Raw genomic sequence first — 21,715 nt, 5'->3', positions numbered from 1 at the left:
AAAATGTTGGATTTCAATAGAATTTGATGTTTTAGAATGTTGCTAAAATCTTGGATCCTAATAGAAACACTGGATTTCAAAGGAATTAAAAATATTAGAATGTTGTTAAAATGTTGGATTCCAATAGAATTTGATGTGTTAGAATGTTGCCAAAATGTTGGATTCCAATAGAATTTGATGTTTTAGAATGTTGCTAAAATCTTGGATCCTAATAGAAACACTGGATTTCAAAGGAATTAAAAATATTAGAATGTTGCCAAAATGTTGGATTCCAATAGAATTTAATGTTTTAGAATGTTGCTAAAATCTTGGACCCTAATAGAAACACTGGATTCCAAAGGAATTTAAAATATTATAATGTTGTTAAAATGTTGGATTCTAATGAAATTCTAAGTGTAAAATTTTGTGAAAATGCTGGATTCCAATAGAATTCAATGTGTTAGAATGTTGCCAAAATGTTGGATTCCAATAGAATTTGATGTTTTAGAATGTTGCTAAAATCTTGGATCCTAATAGAAACACTGGATTCCAAAGGAATTTAAAATATTAGAATGTTGTTAAAATGTTGGATTCTAATGAAATTCTAAGTGTAAATTTTGTGAAAATGCTGGATTCCAATAGAATTCAATGTGTTAGAATGTTGCCAAAATGTTGGATTCCAATAGAATTTGCTAGAATTGGATTCCCTTGATGATTATCACCAGATGACTTAAGATGCAGGACAAAAGGCCTGGTGGCGCTTTAAATTCACAACCCGCGGGTAGGGAAAACCAGTCAATTAGCTCAACATCTACATGTACACAAACAGAGAGGAATCCCCTGATGGAAGGGTTGACAGAGACAGATATAAATGGTATAAATGAGACAGATAACCTGACTTAATCCCACAGCTGTTGCTTTTTAATGGTCTTGAGCGACAGATAAGCATGTGACAGTAGTGCTAGTGTTCAAAACTGCATTTATTTGATCAAAAACAGCAAAAACGAATATTGTGAAATATTATTTGATTTTGAATTCAAAATAGATGTTTTCTTTGTATATATACAGTAGGCCTATTGTGAGTCTTCAGTGTCACATAAACCCAGAAATCACAAATTTGCACATTCTGAAGAGAAAAAAGCAAGCCATGAGAGCGAGCGAATGGTATATTTTCATTTTTGGCCGAACTGTTCCTTTAATACTCCCATTTGCAGAAAAATAAAAAGAGGGAGAGTCCATTTATTTGAGCGCGGCTAACAAAAGAACCCACGGCGGGGTTGAGTGCGACCGCCGGCTAATGCCTGCCTGCTTTCAGAGTGATCGCGGGCAGGTTTCCATGGTGAGTAACAAGGAGAACAATCACACCGGCTAAAATAAAATTGAAGGAAAGCGAGAAGCGAGGGTTTCCGGAGAGAGTTCCCTCCTCTTCAACTCGTACAGTAATCACCTTGGCAACAGACAGCGCTTCTGGCATCCGAGCATGTGCTTTTGCAAAGGAGCGAACGGTAAACCATATGCCACGCTTCCCTCCAGATGGCCGCCCATAGTGTTTTATTGAAATGTAATGAATGCTACATTTCTACGCTTGAGTACGGCAACTAATAACTCATTCATTTATACCAATTTGCGTCGCATTTATGTCGATAGAGATGCTAAATAAAACAATGTCGCTCGTGTTTGCAGCTGGATTTTGCGGCGAAGGAAAGTATGGCACTTGTTTAACCTTTTGTCTCTATTACTATGCATGAAATTTGCAGCTTCTGGTCCTCCCGTAACGTGGACTCAATATCACAAGGTCAGAAATAACAGGGTGGGTTCGTGTTCCCATTTTCACATTAATTAATTCAGTGTTTCTCAAATGGTTTTGCTTCAGGACCCATTTTATATTGAATATCAAATGACCTCCCATAATGGTTTCTCATATAAAATTAAATGGTAATGTTCTTAGATTGTTAATAATGCATTAAACACCATGCAAAATATAGAATATTACAGCATTTAGCAATTTTTTAATATATGTATAGATTTTTGCATTATATATTTCAAGGATATCCATTTTTTTTTTTTTTTTTTTTAATTTTAGATAATTCTGTCTTTTTTTATATATTTTTTGTTTTGTTGTGTATTTTTTAGAAGTTTTTGTTGTTTTTTATTCATTTTTCATTTTAGTTTTACTTTTTTTAGTACATCAAATTAAAATAATAAATGGTACCTTAAATACGATTAATATGAATATTACAAAATATATTATTTAAATATTTTAAATAATTATAGTAATAATTATTATTTTATATAATAATAATAATAACATTATTATTATTACTATTAACAACTTTTTATTATTACTATTAACAACAACAATAATAATTCTGATAGCAAGTTGCAGTTGTTATTTGCATTTAGTATTATTTATTTATAGATTTTTGCATTATATATATTTAATTTTTATATATTCCATTTTCATTTTAAATTTTAGGTAACTATTTGCCATTTTTTTGTTATTTTTCGTTGTGTATTTTTTTTTCATGTTTTTTATTAATATTTATTTACGTTTTAGTTTTACTTATTTTAGTACAAATTAAAATAAGAAATGCTACCATAAATATGATATGAATATATTAATATGAATATTAAAATATTACTTAAATATTCGTAATAATTATAGTAATAATAATTATTTTTATATAATAATAATAATAATAATACTACAATTATTATTATTAATTATTCACAACAACAACAATAATTCTGAAAGTTGAAGTTGTTAGTTGCATTTAGTATTATTTTTTATATTTAGCTTAATACATGTCAATGTTATTCTAGTTTTTATTTTTATATTTTACATTTTTATTTTTAATTTGAGATCATGTTTGGACCATTTTTTGTTTTATTGTGTATTTTTAGTTGTTTTTGTTTGTTTCATTTTCGTTTTAAATTTTAGGAAATTATTTGTCATTTTTTGATCATTTTTAGTTTTATTTGCATTTTAGTTTTACTTATGTTAGTACATCAAATTAAAATAAGAAATATGAATATTAACATGAATATATTATTATGAATATTTAAAATACAGTACAGACCAAAAGTTTGGACACACCTTCTCATTCATTTTGTGTTCAAACTTTTGGTCTGTACTGTATATTTTTCTGTTTATTAAAGTTTTTACTCTACATTTGAGCAGTTTTCAGTGGGTTAGTGATATTTTTTTACATATATATAAATTAATAAATAAATATTTTTTAAATGGGTTTTTATACAAAAACTGCTTTTTAATGTAAAATTCACTTTATAAAAGACCCACATTTCTAACTTTAATTCATGGGGATAACATGGATAATTCCACATGGTTTAGTGTAAGATTTTTGCCCATCTTTTGGAAAACCCAGTTTTAAAAGTAAAAAAAACAACTACAAAAAACTTTTACCAGTAGGTGGCTGCAGAGCTCCACTATTTGCTATTTGACCACCTGAAAGATATTTTTTCACAAGTTTTTTCAGTTGAATTCATATCTACAGTACAGACCAAAAGTTTGTACACACCTGAATGAGAAGGTGTGTCCAAACTTTTGGTCTGTACTGTATATATTTAAATATTTAAAATAATTATAGAAATAATTATTTTGTAACAATACTAATAATAATAATATTAACATTATTATTATTTTTATTAACAATAACAATAATAATTCTGATAGCAAGTTGCAGTTGCTAGTTGAATATAGTATTATTTTTATATATTTATATATCTTTGCTTAATATCCAGGTTTATTTATGAAATATATATATTTAAATAATAATAGTAATTATTATTATTATTATTATTATTATTATTATTATTATTATTATTATTATTATTATTTCAGATAAACCTAATATAAATGTTAGTTATATGTGACCCTGGACCACAAAACCAGTCTCAAGTAGCACGGGTATATTTGTAGCAATAGCCAAAAATACACTGTATGGGTCAAAATTATCGATTTTTCTTTTATGCCAAAAATCATTAGCATATTAAGTAAAGATCATGTTCCATGAAGATATTTTGTAAATTTTCTACAATAAATTATATAAAAACTTGATTTTTGATTAGTAATATGCATTGCTAAGAACTTAATTTGGACAACTTTTAAGGCGATTTTCTCAATATTTAGATTTTTTTGCACTCTCAGATTCCAGGTTTTCAAATAGTTGTATCTCAGACAAACATTGTCCTATTTTAACAAACAATATATCAATGGAAAGCTTATTTACTCAGCTTTCATAAGCAGATGACATAAGAATCAGAATAAGAAAGAATTTTGATAAATGTACACTTATGACTGGTTTTGTGGTCCAGGGTCACATATAGTTAAATAAAATGAGAGGTCACTTCACATGTAAACATTGTCAATCAGATTTTTCTGTCTAAGTGGGCTGTTTTTGTCTAGAATAAGCTGCAAGTGGCTCTAAAGCTCTAAAAATCATTAAAACACAGCACAAACAAGCCAAGAGTGCTCAAAACAAATACACATTTCTAGATAGACAATTTATTAAAGTGGCAGTCCACATCTCTGTTTTTCATCTCATTTGGTTAATTCTAGCATGTCAGTTTGGACAGATGAAGACGAGCTCATCAAAAAGAGACTGATGCGGTCAAAGCAGACCCGAATGATTTAATACACTGAAACCGAAATAAGGCCAGACAGTGTGAACTGCTTAAATAAGGAAAAATCACCCGAGGGATGAGACGAGGGGCTGTTTGTGTGAAAGGGAGATGAGAAATATCCATTACCTGTGAAGTCTGTCCTCCAGGAGCTCAATATACTTCACAGTGTGTTCCTTTAAACTGCGCTCTGTTGAGGAGAAAAACATAATGTACATCAGAGAGAGAGATGCTGGCATATTGTACATATTCATATACAGTTGAGGTCAAAAGTTTACATCCCCTTTCAGAATCTGCGAGATATTAATTATTTTACCAAAACAAAAGCAATCATAGAAAATGCATGTTGTTGTTTATGTAGTACTGACCTGAATAAGATATTTCACATAATAGATGTTTACATATAGTCCACAAGAGAAAATAATAGTTGAATTTATAAAAATGACTCTGTTCAAAAGTTTAAATACGGTTGATTCTTAATACTGTGTTGTTACCTAAATGATACACAGCTGTGTTTTTGTTTAGTGTTTTTGTTGTGCTTTCCCTTCTTAGTATGACCTGACCATTTGAGGACTCATATAGTTGCATATGTGACCCTGGACCACAAAACCAGTCATAAGGTTAAATTTGACAAAACTGAGATGTATACAACATATGAAAGCTCAATAAATAAGCTTTCTATTGATGTATGGTTTGTTGGGATAGGACAATATTTGGCCGAGATACATCTATTTGAAAATCTGGAATCTGAGGGTGCAAAAAAATCAAAATACTGAGAAAATCACCTTTAAAGTTGTCCAAATTAAGTTCTTAACAATGCATATTACTAATCAAAAATTACATTTTGATATGTTTACAGTAGGAATTTTGCAAAAAATCTTCATGGAACATGATCTTTACTTAATTTCCTAATGATTTTTGGCATAAAAGAAAAATCTACAATTTTGACCCATACAATGTATTTTTGGCTATTGCTACAAATATACCCCAGCGACTTAAGACTGGTTTTGTGCTCCAGGGTCACATATGAGTCCTTCAGTTGTCCTCAGTGTGAAAAGATGGATCTCAAAATCATACAGTTATTGTTGGAAAGAGTTCAAATACACAAAAATGCTGAAAAAACGAAGAATTTGTGGGACCTGAAGGATTTTTCTTGAAGAACAGCGAGCAGTTTAACTGTTCAGGACAAACAAGGGACTCATGAACAACTATCACTAAACAATTAAAAAACACAGCTGTGGATCATTCAGGTAACAACACAGTATTAAGAATCAAGCGTATGTAAACTTTTGAACTGGGTGATTTTTATAAATTCAACGATTATTTTCTCTTGTGAACTATATGTAAACATCTTGAAATGTGAAATATTTTGTTCAGGTCAGTACTAAATAAAAAAACAACATGCATTCTGTATGATCCCTCTTTTGGTAATAATTTACATTTTGCAGATTCTGCAAGGTGTATGTAAACTTCTGATATATTCCACCAAAGTGTGTGTCTTCAGTGAACAGGATGTGGCTATCTGTGTTGACCAAGCATGCACACATTGAGCCCGACTGTAATTTTCAAACTGTGATCTCTTCCAAGTGCAATTCTAACTGCAACACCACACAGACCTAAAAACCTACGCCGAGAGAAAATCTGTGCATTTTAGCCCTGATTCTGTCTGAACCTGATCTCATGACAGACATGAATTCAGATTCAATCACTGAAATGCGCTGTAACACGGCCCACTGGTCCATAAGCTCTACCCAGCAAACCACAGACGAGCGAGTCGACGTCTTTGCGGTGTGAGATGCTGTTCGCAACATACTGCAGAGATGAAAGTATCTTCAGCAGCAGATGGTCATAGTGGCACAGTGAAGAAGTGTTGCATGCTTTTGGATTTTTTTGGACAGTAGATCATGCAGCAATCTGTTAATCATCAGAGAGTGGAAAATAGTGTGAGAACGCAAAAATAACGCTGTTGGAGTCACGGCCTAGCAGTATGTGCACATGCACCGGCTGTGGTGCTCATATGGGAGATGCAGGTTCAAAACCTTAATAATCCAATATTGAGTGAAAAACATTTATGGTTTTAAAAATAGAGACTTGCGCAAATAAATGTTATCAACATTTTAGTATGCCACTATAATTTTTTTGAAGGTTTACATTACAAATCAAAAGAAGTTTTTGAACAGTACGTCTCTTCTGCTCACCAAGCCAGCATTTAATTGATCCAAAGTAGAGCAAAAACTGTAAATTTTAAAAATATTTTTACTAATTAAAATAGCTGTTTTTTATTTGAATATATTTTAAAATATAATTTATTTCTGTGATCAAAGCTACATTTTCAGCATCATTACTCCAGTCTTCATGATCCTTCCGAAATCATTCTAATATGCTGATCTGCTGCTCAAGAAGCATTTTGCATTATTGTTATTATTATCAATATTTAAAACAGTTTGGATTCTTTAATGAATAGAAAGGTCCAAAGTTCAGCATTTCTCTGAAATAAAAAGCTTTTGTAACATTATAAACTAAACCATTCAAAAGCTTGGAGTCAGTATAATTTTGAATTTTTTTTAGGGAAAGAAATAGAAATTAATACTTTTATTTAGCAAGGATGCTTTAAATTAATCAAAAGTGATGATACATATTTATAATGTCACAAAACAGATTTCCATTTTAGATCAATTCTGTTGGACTGAACTTTCTATTCATCAAAGAAACCTGAAAAAATTCTACTCAGTTGTTTTCAACATAATAATAATAATAATAATAATAATAATAATAATAATAATAATAAATGCTGCAGCAAATCAGAACATTAGAATGATTTCTTAAGGATCATGTGACTGGAGTAATGATGATAAAAAATCAGCTTTGAAATCAAAGGAATAAATTACACTTTAAAATATATTCACATAGAAAAGTTCTTTTAAATTGTAAAAATATTTTTTTCTTTTTTATGACTTCTTAAAAAAATTTTTTTACAGTTCTAAAACTTTTGGCTGGTAGTGTATATTTGTATATATTCTGAGTTCATTTTGATTTTAAGAACTATTAGTATTTTTTGTGTTCTTGTCATTTGTATTAGATTTTTTAATAAAACTAAATAAAATAAAATAAAAAATGCATAGTTAAAAATAAAATACATATTTGTTTATATTTCAGTTTGAGTTATTTTAGTACTTCAAGTCAAAAAAAGTTAAATTAAATGAATATGAGAAATGTTGCTGAAATAAATTAAAATAAAGTTTTAATAAGTTATTAATAATTTAATAATTTATTTTACCTAACATTTATTAAAATAACATTATTTATTTTAATTTTATTTAATGATAACAACCCTGTACCGTATGTCCATACAGAACAAATCCATATATATATATATATATATATATATATATATATATATATATATATTTTTTTTTTTTTTTTTTTTTTTTTTCTCCACTTAAAATAATAATTAAGACTTTTTATGACCTTACATTTGGTCAAACTGAATTAGGGACATTTAAGGACCCTGGTCAAATGATTAAAATGTTAAAAAAAGATATTAATTTGAACCTAAAACAGAAGGTTAAAATGAGCGAACTCCATTATGCAATACAATATACAGTAAAGTGTTCTTTTGTTGTTGTATATTGCACATTTTTGCAAACAATATCCCATGCAAACCACATTTACATACTGTATACACTATGCATACTGCAGAAATAGCATGAGCAGTATGGTAGTATGCTATTCTGATCATTATAACTGTCAATAAAAAGTGACAAAAGCATGCATAACATCAACTGCAGGCATTAAAACAACACAAAGCTTGTCAAAAGCATATATTTTTCTTGCTTTCAGGAGCTGATCATCTCGCCTCATTAATAAAGCAACCTCAGATGTGACAAAATGTGAAATGACTTCACTAATTAGCACTTTTCTGACAACTAGAGAATCAAAGTATCGTGCAGCGTGGTGTGAACACAAACAGCAACATCCTGCTAATGCATCTGAAGGACGCTCATGAGCTAATGATCGCAAAAAGTGCATGCATTTATTATAGAGGAAGCTGGTAATTATTTGCTGTGTGTAAAAGAACACAAAGGCTCTTTTACAGCATTAATAGGCCTTGAAAGCAGACGCCACACCTGCAGCCGGGTGTTTCGGAGCAGATGCAGATGCGTGGGCATGAAACGCTGGTGCAATAAGAGGAATAGCCTGTCGTTTTAATTGAGTCAGAGGAGACGGCTGTGATTAATGGGCCTCTGTCTGAGTTTCTGAGTTTCAGCACAACAGCATGGAGAGAGACGCACAAAAGCATCTTAGTCAGCACTTTTAGACGTGCAGACTGTTGCTGTGCTTACAAGGAGCATCCAAACTTGACCTCTTGAGTGCTAACCATGAGCATAAACAGGTGTGATGTTAGTGCTGTTTGACAATAATGAGCTTTGATTTTCAAAGCAATATGCTAAACTAAGGGCAAAAAGGTCACTGCATGACCTTTTGAGGTATTTTCAAGGACAAAATAGTACTAGTGATATTTTGCATCAGGGTTATTATCATTAACTAAATCTAGAACCTTAAAAAATGTTACTAGAAATAAAATAAATGTTAGCTGACATAAAATATATTTTAAAAAATTTAACTTCACCAGTAGCTGAAATACTATTTAATTTTATTATTTTTTTCAATTAATTTTAATTTGATTTAATTCAATTTTAATTTTAACTTAAGTATAATGAATAAAAAAATTATACAGATGTAAAAAAAATATAAACATCTAAAAATAACGTTACATTAAAATTAAAACAAAATATAAAAACAAAAACATTTTAAACTATTTATTAAAAAATATTTCAAACTATTTATTTAAACTTAATTTTAACTTGATTTAATTCAATTTTCTTTTTAACTTCAACTACAAAAATTAGTAAAGCTGAAATAAAATTAATAAAAAAACTACAGATGTTTAAAAAAAACTAAATAAAATGATGAAAACAAAAAATAACAAGGTAAATTAAAATGGAAACAAAATATAAAAACAAAAAACATTTCAAACTATTTAATAAAACTTAATTTTAATTTGATTTAATTTAATTTTCTTTTTAACTTCAACTACAAAAAAATTTGTAAACTGAAAAAAAAAAACCTAATAATAAAACTATACAGATGTTTAAAAAATGAAATAAAATGATGAAAACACAAAAAATTAACACATTAAATTAAAATGGAAACAAAATATAAAAACAAAAACATTTCAAACTATTTAATAAAACATCATTGTTTTTATTCAATTTTCTTTTTAACTTCAACTACAAAAATTAGTAAAGCTGAAATAAAATTAATAAAAAACTACAGATGTTTTAAAAATTAAACAAAATGATGAAAACAAAAAATTTACATGTTCAATTAAAATGGAACAAAATATAAAAACAAAAAACATTTTAAACTATTTATTAAAACATAATTTTAATTGATTTAATTTAATTTTCTTTTTAACTTCAACTACAAAAATTAGTAAAGCTGAAATAAAATTAATAAAAAAAACTATACAGATGTTAAAAAAATTAAATAAAATGATGAAAACACATAAAAAAATTAACATGTTAAATTAAAATGGAAACAAAATATTAAAAAAACATTTTAAACTATATTTATTAAAACATAATTTTAATTGATTTAATTACATTTTCTTTTTAACTTCAACTACAAAAATTAGTAAAGCTGAAATAAAATTAATAAAAAAGAACTATACAGATGTTTAAAAATACTAAAAAAAAAGATAAAAAAAAAATGAACATGTTAAATTAAAATGGAAACAAAATATAAAAACAAAAAACATTTTAAACTATTTATTAAAACATAATTTTAATTTAATTTAATTTTCTTTTTGACTTCAACTACAAAAATTAGTAAAGCTAAAATAAAATTAAAAAACTATACAGATGTTTAAAAATACTAAATAAAATGATGAAAACAAAAAATGTACATGTTAAATTAAAATGGCAACAAAATATATAAACAAAAAACATTTTAAACTATTTATTAAAACATAATTTTAATTGATTGAATTCAATTTTCTTCTTAACTTCAACTACAAAAATTAGTAAAACTGAAATAAAACTAATAAAAATTTATACAGATGTTTAAAAATGAAATAAAATGATGAAAACACATAAAAAAATTAACATGTTAAAGTAAAATGGAAACAAAATATAAAAACAAAAAACATTTTAAACTATTTATTAAAACAATTTTAATTGATTTAATTCAATTTTCTTTTTAACTTCAACTACAAAAATTAGTAAAGCTGAAATAAAACTAATAAAAAAACTACCCAGACATTTAAAAAATTTAATAAAATGATGAAAACACATCACAACATTAAAATGAAAACAAAATATAAAAACAAAAAACATATCAAACTATTTATTTAAAAAAAACTACATATATAATTTTTTTTATAAAAATAGAGGGGAAAAACACACAAAAAATTACATTAAAAATAAGATATTTAAAAAAAAACTAACCCAACAACTAAAATTGACAAAAACGCACAAAAAAAATGAACAAACCTTAAAAGCTTAAAAACTAAAAAAAAAATATATATTTTTTTTTACCAAAACATTAACATGAATTCAAATGAAAATATAATTAAATAGTCAAAATATTAATAAAATTAATATATATATAATTCAAAACATTAATAAAAATGTATAGACATAAAAAACTAAAAACCTAACTTAATTATTATTATTATTATATAATCAATATATATCAAAAATATATTATTATATGAGTGATACAACAGCACACAGCGACGCACAAACCGTCATAAAACACAATCTGACTGTCACTTTAGGAGAGGCAAACACAAAAGAGAAGCATTAGTGTTTATTTTGCTAAGTGAATCTTTGCAGAAACCCAGAAATGAAGCACAGCAAACACAAACAAACAAAAAGGCCTCATTTCTGAAAGCCTGCATCACCTGCTCACATTCTCTGCTCCATTTACTCCTCCTCTAATTATATCTCCTCCTATGGACAAAACACTTCACCCAACACCGAAGCACCTTCATTTGTTCCCCAGGATAGAGCTACCTCAGTAAAGCAGGAGCTCTACAGCAATAATGGATGTAAATGGCATTACAACTCACACCTTCAACAGTTATTATGATGGTACTGCACCATGGTACTCATATTATTATACAGCTTTAGATTAGACATTTCTGAACTAACAAACATGAACAAAGTTCTTCTGCACCCCAAAGAGCATCTTCTCTCTCTTAGAATTAAATAGACCATTTTTTGCTGTGCACTTATTCATTAAAATGCATGTGCTATTCTTCAGGTTGCAAATTATATGCATGTCAAAAGGTTGAATAACTGTATCTAACTTGCTCAGAAAGATGCAAGTAGTTAAACATCTTATATTTGACAACTGTTTTACAGCCAACAGTGTTATCCAGTGATGCAACAATTTTACTTTTTGTCAAATTTTGCCATGTAAATTTAAAATTTATGCTTTAATAAACTTGATTCATGTAATTCATAGCTGAATGTGATGAGAGAACAAACATTATCCATTGGCAGTTTTCGGCATATTAGGTATATGATTAAGAATGAAAATACACTACCAGTCAACAGTTTTTGAACAGTAAGATTTTTAATGTTTTTTAAAGAAGTCTCTTCTGCTCACCAACCCTGCATTTATATTATCCAAAGTACGGCAAAAACAGTAAAATTGTGAAATATTTTTACCATTTAAAATGATAGTTATTTATTTTAATATATTTAAAAATGTAATTTATTCCTGTGATTTTAGTGCTGAATTTTCAGCATCATTACTCCAGTCTTCAGTGTCACATGATCCTTCAGAAATCATTCTAATATGCTGATTTGCTGTTCAAGAAACATGTAGTATTATTATTATTATTATTATCAATATTTAAGACAGCACATTTTTTCAGGAATCTTTGATGAATGGAAAGATCCAAACATCAGCATTCTTCTGAAACAAAAAAAAGCTTGATGTCGATATATATATATATATATATATATATATATATATATATATTATAAAAAAAAAAATTTTTTTTTGGGAGGAGGAAAAAAAAATAGAAATTAATACTTTTATTTAGCAAGGATGCTTTAAATTGATCAAAAGTGATGATAAAGACATTTATAATGTTGCATTTATCTTTCTATTTCAGATAAATGCTGTTCTTCTGAATGTTCTATTCATCAAAGAAACCTAAAAAAAATACTACGCAGCTGTTTTAAACATAATAATAATTAAAAAAAATTGAGCACCAAATCAGAATATTAAAATGATTTCTGAAGGATTGTGTGACGGGAGTAATGATGCTAAAAATTCAGGATTGAAATCACAGGAATAAATAACATTTAAAAAAATATTCAAATAGAAAACAGTTATTTTAAATAGTAAAAATATTTCAAAATTTCACTGTTTTTGCTGTACTTTGGATCAAATAAATCCAGACTTGGTGAGCAGAAGAGACTAACTGTTTTTGGTCAGAAATGCAATTTTTACATCTTTTATATTCAATAATATAAATTATCCTGTAAGAGACCTAATTTGGAACATCATCTAGAAACATACTTTTGTAAATTTAAACAGCATAAATTAAATTCAGTGTACAAATACTGCCAGAATGGACAAATTATTATAAATAAAAATGTATTTGTTTGTTTGTTTTTAATTAATTAATTATCTTACAATAAGCTTAATTTTCATCATGCAAAATATAATTTCACATATTTTAAATTATAAATAATCATAATTTAAATTAATTCAAATATATAAATTACACGTCAGATTCAGAACCTATTTATTTAAGAACCTATTTATTTAATTTTATATTCAATAATATAAAAAATTAGAATCATTACTCCAGTCTTCAGTGTCAAATGATCCTTCAGAAATCATTCTAAGATGCTGATTTATTATAAATGTCAAAAAGAGTTGTGCTGCTTAATATTTTTTTGGAACCTGTAATATTGTTTCCAGGATTCTTTGATCAATAAAATGTTAAAAAGAAAAGCACTTATTTAAAATAGAAAGGTTTTCTAACAATAAACACTAGTCATTACGTTTTTATTCCTTCTGTTTTTTGAAAGAAAGTAACACTTCTATTCACCAAGGATGTGTTCAATTAATAAAAAGTGACAGCATAGATTTACATTGTTTGAAAAGATTTATATTTTGAATAAATGCTGTTATTTAAACTTGTTATTCATCATAAAATCCTGGAAAAAAGAATAAAAGGTTCCAAAAAAATATTTGGCAGCACAACTGTTTCCAACATTGATAATTATAATAATAAATCAGTATATTAGAATGATTTCTGAAGGATCATGTGACAAAACTGGAGTAACAGCTGATGAAAATTCAGCTTTGCATCACAGGAATAAATTATATTTTAAAGTATATTAAAATAAAAACCCTTATTTTATATTGCAATAACATTTTGCAATATTACTGTTTTTTTTCTGTATTTTCGATCAAATAAATGCAGCCTTGATGAGCATAAGACCTCTTTAAAAAACATTACAAGTCTTACTGATCCCAAACTTTTGAGCGACAGTGTATATATATGTGTATGTATATATATATATATATATATATATATATATATATATATATATATATAATTTAAAACGAGCATGATTTAAAGTACATATTGCCATAATGTATATTTTAGAATCCAGTCATTTGTTTAATTTTATATTCACTAATGTTACAATAGGTTTCATTTTCGTTATGCAAAATATAATTTCTTCTTTTTTACATGAATGAAAACCATCATATGCAGACACATAATACAATAAAATTGACATTAGCTACATTAGTTAACATGCACTACAAATGAACAATACTTCTACACCATTTATTAATCTTAGTTAAAATTAATTTCACCATTTACTAACGCATTAGTAAAATCAAAAGTTGTGTTTGTTAACATAAGATAATGCTCTTTTAACATGAATAAAAAATTAATGACTGCATTTCTATTAAGTAACATTAAAGAATAATAAACAGTGCAATAAATGTATTGTTCATTGTTCATTCATGTAAGTTGACACCTTTGAAAATAAGTATGTATAATGTGCATAATGTATATTTGATGTTAATTACCATACAACAGGCTTCATTTTCTTCATGCAAATGGTAATTTCTTCTTTTTTTCCCTTTTGTCTCTGACGTGCAATATGATCTAGACATGCTTTTGACATGTTTTGTGAAATTCACCCAGTGTTTACAGCCCAAACGACTGAAAGGATGTCAAAATGTCTGGCTCGTGTCACTGGTGTAAATTCGGCGGTCTTGTATCATCTGACAAGTTGGCGATAATAACTAGAGGCACATTAAGATGAATTCACTGGCCTGGTATCACATGACTTGTTGGTCGATAATAACCAGATGCGCATTAAAATCTTCTCGACTTGGCTCCGGCGTCCCACGAGGATTGGCGGGATGGAGATTGCGGGAGGTGGCCTGTCATTTATTCGCTTCCCTACACGTCCAACGACGGCGGCTGACAGCCAACGGGAATCCGGCCAGCCGTTAGAGGGATTACACTCGTCTGCTTAATTTGACACACACACATTTTGCTCAACAAAGAGCTCGGCCGGCCCGCGTCTTTGTGCCGGGATGAGAGAGATCGTGAGCTAATGATAGCCTGAGCGCTGATGCTAAATATGCAAAGCGGGCGAATATGATACAGAACACAAAAGATCTTTGACATGAACGGGCTGCTCCAGCTAGGCTCTTATTAGCCTGTCTTCCCACTCGCGTAATAACACGCTGACACACGTATTTGCCACATAACTGCCATCAAATCACTGTTTTGGGCAAAGGAGAAAGGGTTTGCGTGCGTCACTTGTCACGTTTGCTGTTGGGTTGGCACTTGCGTAATTAGGAAGATATTTACGCATATTAAATGGTATTTTTAAACATGAGTCTTTGCCTCGGCTTGTGCGGAAACAAAGAGCTGTTGTCATGATCTCACCTTCAAAACAATTCCTTATTGGAGTGGAAAAAGCTCAAACTTCAATGCGTTTAAAGGAGTAGTTCACTTTCAGAACAAAAATTTATTGATACATTTAATGGACTTCTAAGGTGCCCTGAGTTTGAACATCCAAAATGCAGCTTCATAGGGCTCTAAACAATCACAGTCGTGGAAGATAGGTCTTATCTAGCGAAATGATTGGTTATTTTCTAAAAACATTTACAATTTCTATGCTTTTTAATCTCTACACAGAGTACACACAGAGCTAGATAAAACAAGCATTTGAGGTTAAAATGTATATCAATTAAATTTTTTTTTTTTTTTAATAAATAAACGATCGTTTTGCTAGATAAGTCCCTTCTTCCTCGGCTGTGATCGTTTAGAGCCATTTGAAGCTGCATTTTGGAAGTTCAAACTCGGGGGCACCATAGAAGTCCATTATATAGAGAGAAATCCTGAAATGTTTTCTTCAAAAAACAATTACTTTACGACTGAAGAAAGAAAGACATGAACATCTTGGATGACAAGGGGGTGAGTACATTATCTGTAAATTTTGGTTCTGAAAGTGAACTACTTTCAGTGATTTTCTTTTTCTTCATCACTGTAATACCATTGTTTATAAGTGATTGATTGTACTGCTATTTTTGTATTGTTATTTTTGGACAATGCCTTGGTATTCTTTGAAGAACCATGGTTTTACCATCACTGTACCATGTAATAACTTTTAAACTGTAAGGCACAAAATTAAAATTCTTTTTTTCCCCTCTAAATCCTTGATCCTCGGGTCGAATGAACTACAAAATACAAAAATCGTAAGGTTTATTTTTTTTTCTATTTTTAATAGTTTGTAAAACCTACTTTTTAAAACTCGTCCTAGACGGTTTGTCTGATTTTCACCAAAATTGGCTCAGATCATCTTGAGACCATGCTGGCAAAAAGCTATGGAATTCAAGTTGATTAGTCAAACCAATCTGGAATAATAAGATATTTACTCATATTAAATGGTATTTGCCCTGTGCGGAAACAAAGAGCTGTTGTCATGATCTCACCTTCAAAACAATTCCTTAATGGAGTGGAAAAAGCTCAAACATCAGTGCGTTTAAAGGAGTAGTTCACTTTCAGGAACAAAAATTTGCAGATAATGTACAGAATTTCTCTCCATATAATGGACTTCTATGGTGCCCCCGAGTTTGAACTTTCAAAATATAGCTTCAAAGGGCTCTAAACGATCACAGCCGAGAAAGATAGGTCTTATCTAGCGAAACGATCAGTTATTTTATTTTCTATTTTAATATATTAAAAAATTTCCTTATGACTGAAAAAAAGAAAGACATCAAGAAACATCTTGGATGACAAGGGGGTTAGTGCATTATCTGTAAATGTTTGTTCTGAAAGTGAAATACTCCTTTAACTTTCAGTGATGGTTTTCTTTTTCTTCATCACTCTAATACCATTGTTTATTGGTGATTGATTGTACCGCTATTTATATTTTTATTTTTGGACAATGCCATGATATTCTTTGAAGAACCATGGTTTTACCATCACTATGCCATGTCTGGAGATGATCAGTGCATGTTAATTGATGTCTCTAACATATGAACATATTTCCACTGTATAAAAATATAAAAAGGCAACTGCAATTTTCAGGGGCCAAGCACTAAAGGTGCAATGGCATCTATTGTATTGGTTGGGGTTCTTTTTCTTCTTCTTCCACTCTTGAGTCTCTGGCAGCCCATAGAACCGCTTGTGGGAAAATTGTGAAATTTGGCACACTGATAGAGGACAGTCTTAAAATCAACCACAGCAAGTTTGGAGTCTCTAACTCAAACTCTCTAGCGCCACCACTTGTCCAAAGTTTCACTTTCTTTATGACAATAACTTTTAAACCTTAAGGCACAAAATTAAAATTCTTTTTTTTCCTCTAAATCCTTGATCTTCGAATCAAATGAACTCCAAAATTCAAAAATCGTAAGTTTTTTTATTTTTTTATTTTTAATAGTTTGTAAAACCTACTTTTTCGAACTCGTCCTAGACGGTTTGTCTGATTTTCACCAAAATTGGCACAGATCATCTTCAGACCATGCTGGCAAAAAGTTACGTAATATAAGTTAATTAGTCAAACCGTTTTTGAATAACGTGCAAACAAATTCTACAAAAAGCATGCAAATATGGATGTGAGGCTATATCTCCACAACAGTTTGGCGTATTGAGACCAAACTTGGTGTGTGAGATAACAAGCATGACCTGAGTCTACCTGCACAGTTTCGGCACAATGCCACCTAGTGGTCATGAGATACGGAAAAAAGGGTATTTTAACATATACCTTTTGAATGGTTTGGCCAAAACTGGTCTCTGTATATTCGGTGCATCATGCCGATGAATGACACCAAATTTTCCCATGTCAGCCATTTTTGGCATCGACCATTTTGAATTTTGTAGTAAAATGCTATATTTTACGAATGCATTACAAATCTCTGTATGGGTCATCAGCACGATGCCCTAAAGGAGCCTGAGAAGTTTTGAGCCAGTATAACTTATACTATAACTTTAGGTGTGGTCGACTTATTTTCACGGGAGTCACCTTTTTAGACTCCTGAATCCTTGCAGAGTCCAGCGATACCAAACATACCAGGTTTTGCCGTATGGTTTGTGCATCGTTGCATTTTAGCGCTTAAAAAACATTTGCAAATATCTCAGAAACTGTTACTCAGATCGACACGAAACCACCGTAGAAAATTCTGAAACATAGTTTGCCGGCTAGACGCAAGTGCCCAATTGCCAAAAATTTGATTGTGGCAAAAAAAAATGCAAACAAAGTCAGCCGTCGGTTATTTTTTCTCTTCTCATATATAAAAATGTCTATAACTCCAAAACAAAATAAGATACTTTCACCAAATATATATACACATTATGAAATGATAAAATAAAAACTAATTTGCACAAATTGCTCCACAAAAAATATATTTACATTATATTATATTATGTTCTAATTTTCTTTAAGCACATATCTAAATCCTTGATCCTTGAGTCGAATGAACTCCAAAATTCCGAAAATCGTAAGGTTTAGTTTTTTTTCTATTTTTAATAGTTCGTAAAACCTACTTTTTCGATCTCTCCGAGATGGTTTGTCTGATTTTCACCAAAATTGGCTCAGGTCATCTTGAGGCCAAGCTGTCAAAAAGCTATGGAATTCAAGTTGATTAGTTAAACCAATCTGGAATAATAAGATATTTATTAAAATATTATGCATATATTACAAATATTTGTTTTTCTCATATTTTGCTGTGAAATATATGAATTCCTTTGTGAGAATCATGTTTAATTCAACACAATCAATAATAATAGAGCTGTTGTCATATTATACTCATACAATGAGGATTCACTGTCAAGGGACAATTTATACTGTAATCTGACTGCAAACACACGATTCAGAGAGACACTGACAGCAAATGTGAGGAATAGAGATATCCTCTCTATATAAATCAATACTGAACCCTAGAAAACTAGAGAAAGCATCTACATTTTCAGCAGAGATGTATCTGGATGTCCATGAAGAAATGGCTCCCCCCTGTGTCAGCAGAAATAAACTAGTCTTGAGTTTTCATTAAGGCCGGACGTTACTCACCGTACTGAGCTTCTCTCTCCTGCAGCTCCAGTTTGATTTGGTTGTGTTGCTCCTTCATGCGGCTCAGATCCCGTCCACTTCCTGTGCTCAGCGCCTGCAGCTTCCTCTCCAGCCCCTCCAGACGATCTCGCTCGCCGTACGCGTTCCTGATTTCTGCCTTCAATTCCTTTGCGCTGCTGAAGTCATTTCCTGGAATGAGAATCAAATATAACCAGAATGTTAGATGAAAAACATCAAAACTATTATTAGGCGAAAGACCAAACACTTCAAAGAGCCACCAGAAATAATAGTACTATCTACTTTTTAATACTACTAATAGCATGCAATTTAACAAGCAGAGATATAAAGGAGACATTTTTAAATGTTTACTACATTTTTTATTTTCTTAAGAAAATGCAAGTTGTGGAGTTGTATGCAAAAGTTTAATACTTTGTGTTTAGGGATTGTTCAAGTATATGTAATAGTAATAGTGATGCTTGATTTAGTAGACATGTGCAATTAAGAAATAAAAAGGATTTTTTTGTTGAAAAAAATTATATTTTTATTCAGCCAGGATGCATTAAATTGATCAAAAGTGACAGTAAAGTCATTCATAATGTTACAAAAGATGACCATTTCAAATAAATGCTGATTTTTTTTATTATATTTAAAAGCTAAACTTTATTTTATTCCTTTTTTTAGTTTATGTCACAAATCAGATTTTTTCCTTACATTTATGGCTTTTTGTGACACAAAACTGACATAAACTGTAACAGAAACTTAAAGTAAAGCTGGTTTCTGCCACTTAATAAAAAATTAAAACATAATTGTGTGCTACAAATTTAAGACAACTGGAAATAAAAAGTATAATAAAATAAAACAAAACAAAACAAAACAACATGCATTAATGCCACAAACTTAAGACAACTGGAAATAATAAAATAAAATAAAATTAAAACCTTTAATGCAACATAAATTATCATTTGTTTATCTTTAAAATAAAATAAGTAATAAATTAAATCCTATTTTATAATAAAATAATATGACAAACAAATCTTAAATACAACATGCATTTGTTTATCTTAGAAATAAAATAAAATAAACATAAAATGACAAAAAAATAAAATAAAATGATTAATAAAATAAAATATAACAAAATAAAAATATTCAACATGCATTTGTGCCACATAGACTTTCTTTAATCTTAAAAATAAAATAAAATGAAATAAAAGATAAAATATAAAAAAAAATACTTTTTGTTTATCTGAAACCTTAAATCAAAAATAAAATCAATTAAAAAATTAAAAACAAATAAATATAAAAAATAAAAATATTAAATGCAACATGCATTTGTGCCACATTGACTTTTTGTTTATCTTAAAAAAATTAATAAATAAAATGATTAAAAATAAAACGATTAATAAAATATTAGTGCCACAAACATAAAAAAATAAAATGAAATGAAATGAAATAATAAAATAAAGTAAAATAAAATAAAATAATGCAACATACATTAGTGCCACAATCTTAAGACAATTGTAAATAAACCAAACCAAACTAAACTAAACTAAACTAAACTAAACTAAACTAAATAAAATTAAATGAAATAAAATAAAATAAAATAAAATAAAATAAAATAAAATAAAATAAAATAAAATAAAATAAAATAAAATAAAATAAAATAAAAATCTTGGTACATACATTGGTGCCACAAACTTAAAACAACTGGAAAGAAAAAATAAAATTAAATAATTTCACAATTCTCAGTTTTTTGCTCGTAATTATGAGTTTATATCTCACATGTCTTTTCTTTAATTCGTTTGCAAAAAAAAGCTTTCATTGTTTTCAAGATTGATAATAATCAGAAATGTTTTTGAGCAGCAAATCAGCATATTAGGATGATTTCTGAAGGATCATGTGACACTGAAGACTGGAATAATGATGCTGAAAATTCAGCTTTGATCTCAGCAATAAATTACATTTTAAAATATATTCACAGAGAAAGCAGTTTTTTTTTAATTGTGCCTTGGTAAGCAGAAGAGACTTCTTTCAACAACATTAAGAAATCATACCGACCCCAAACTTTTGAGCAGCACTGTGTGTAGACAGTACTAAAATATCCCAGTGGAGGACGGGCTGTACTTTGAGCCTGTCATTCTGTATTGTCTAGTGCTGTCGAGCACAAAGTGACAGTGACATTTAAGGCAGCCACAGGAGACGACGGGTTCAAAGAAGCTCAGAAAGAGCAGAGAGGTGCGGCCGTACCTGAGATGGCCGTGAGCTTCGCCTCATGAAGGGCCAGCAGCTGCGTTTCACTCTCACTGACCTTCCGTCGCAGACTACAGCCCAGTCTCTGGCTCATCACCACCTGAAACAGGACAAACAGATACTATGAACCTGGAGAAAAGAGCACTTACTGAAGTTATTGAGGGTAAAGTAAAAACTAACCAAAAATTGAGCTGAAAAATACAATTTTTTTA

At 29.3% G+C, this 21,715-nt stretch overlaps 1 protein-coding gene across 1 annotated transcript in view; it reads right to left on the bottom strand.

Annotated features, from left to right (window-relative positions):
- disc1 (DISC1 scaffold protein) overlaps positions 1-21,715 on the bottom strand; it is an 89,741-nt gene that overhangs the window by 29,134 nt on the left and 38,892 nt on the right. The window contains exons 8-10 of the mRNA XM_073834559.1: positions 21,501-21,603; positions 19,257-19,445; positions 4,750-4,810 (exon numbers count right to left, since the gene is read on the bottom strand). Of these exons, the coding sequence (XP_073690660.1) occupies positions 4,750-4,810; positions 19,257-19,445; positions 21,501-21,603 (353 nt within the window). The remainder of the gene's footprint in view (positions 1-4,749; positions 4,811-19,256; positions 19,446-21,500; positions 21,604-21,715) is intronic.

The sequence above is a fragment of the Garra rufa genome, chromosome 2 (genome assembly GCF_049309525.1).
Source record: "Garra rufa chromosome 2, GarRuf1.0, whole genome shotgun sequence".
In the NCBI taxonomy this organism is placed as follows: domain Eukaryota; kingdom Metazoa; phylum Chordata; class Actinopteri; order Cypriniformes; family Cyprinidae; genus Garra; species Garra rufa.
The sequence above is the reverse complement of the archived record's forward strand: the minus strand, read 5'-3'. Positions and strand labels throughout refer to the sequence as shown.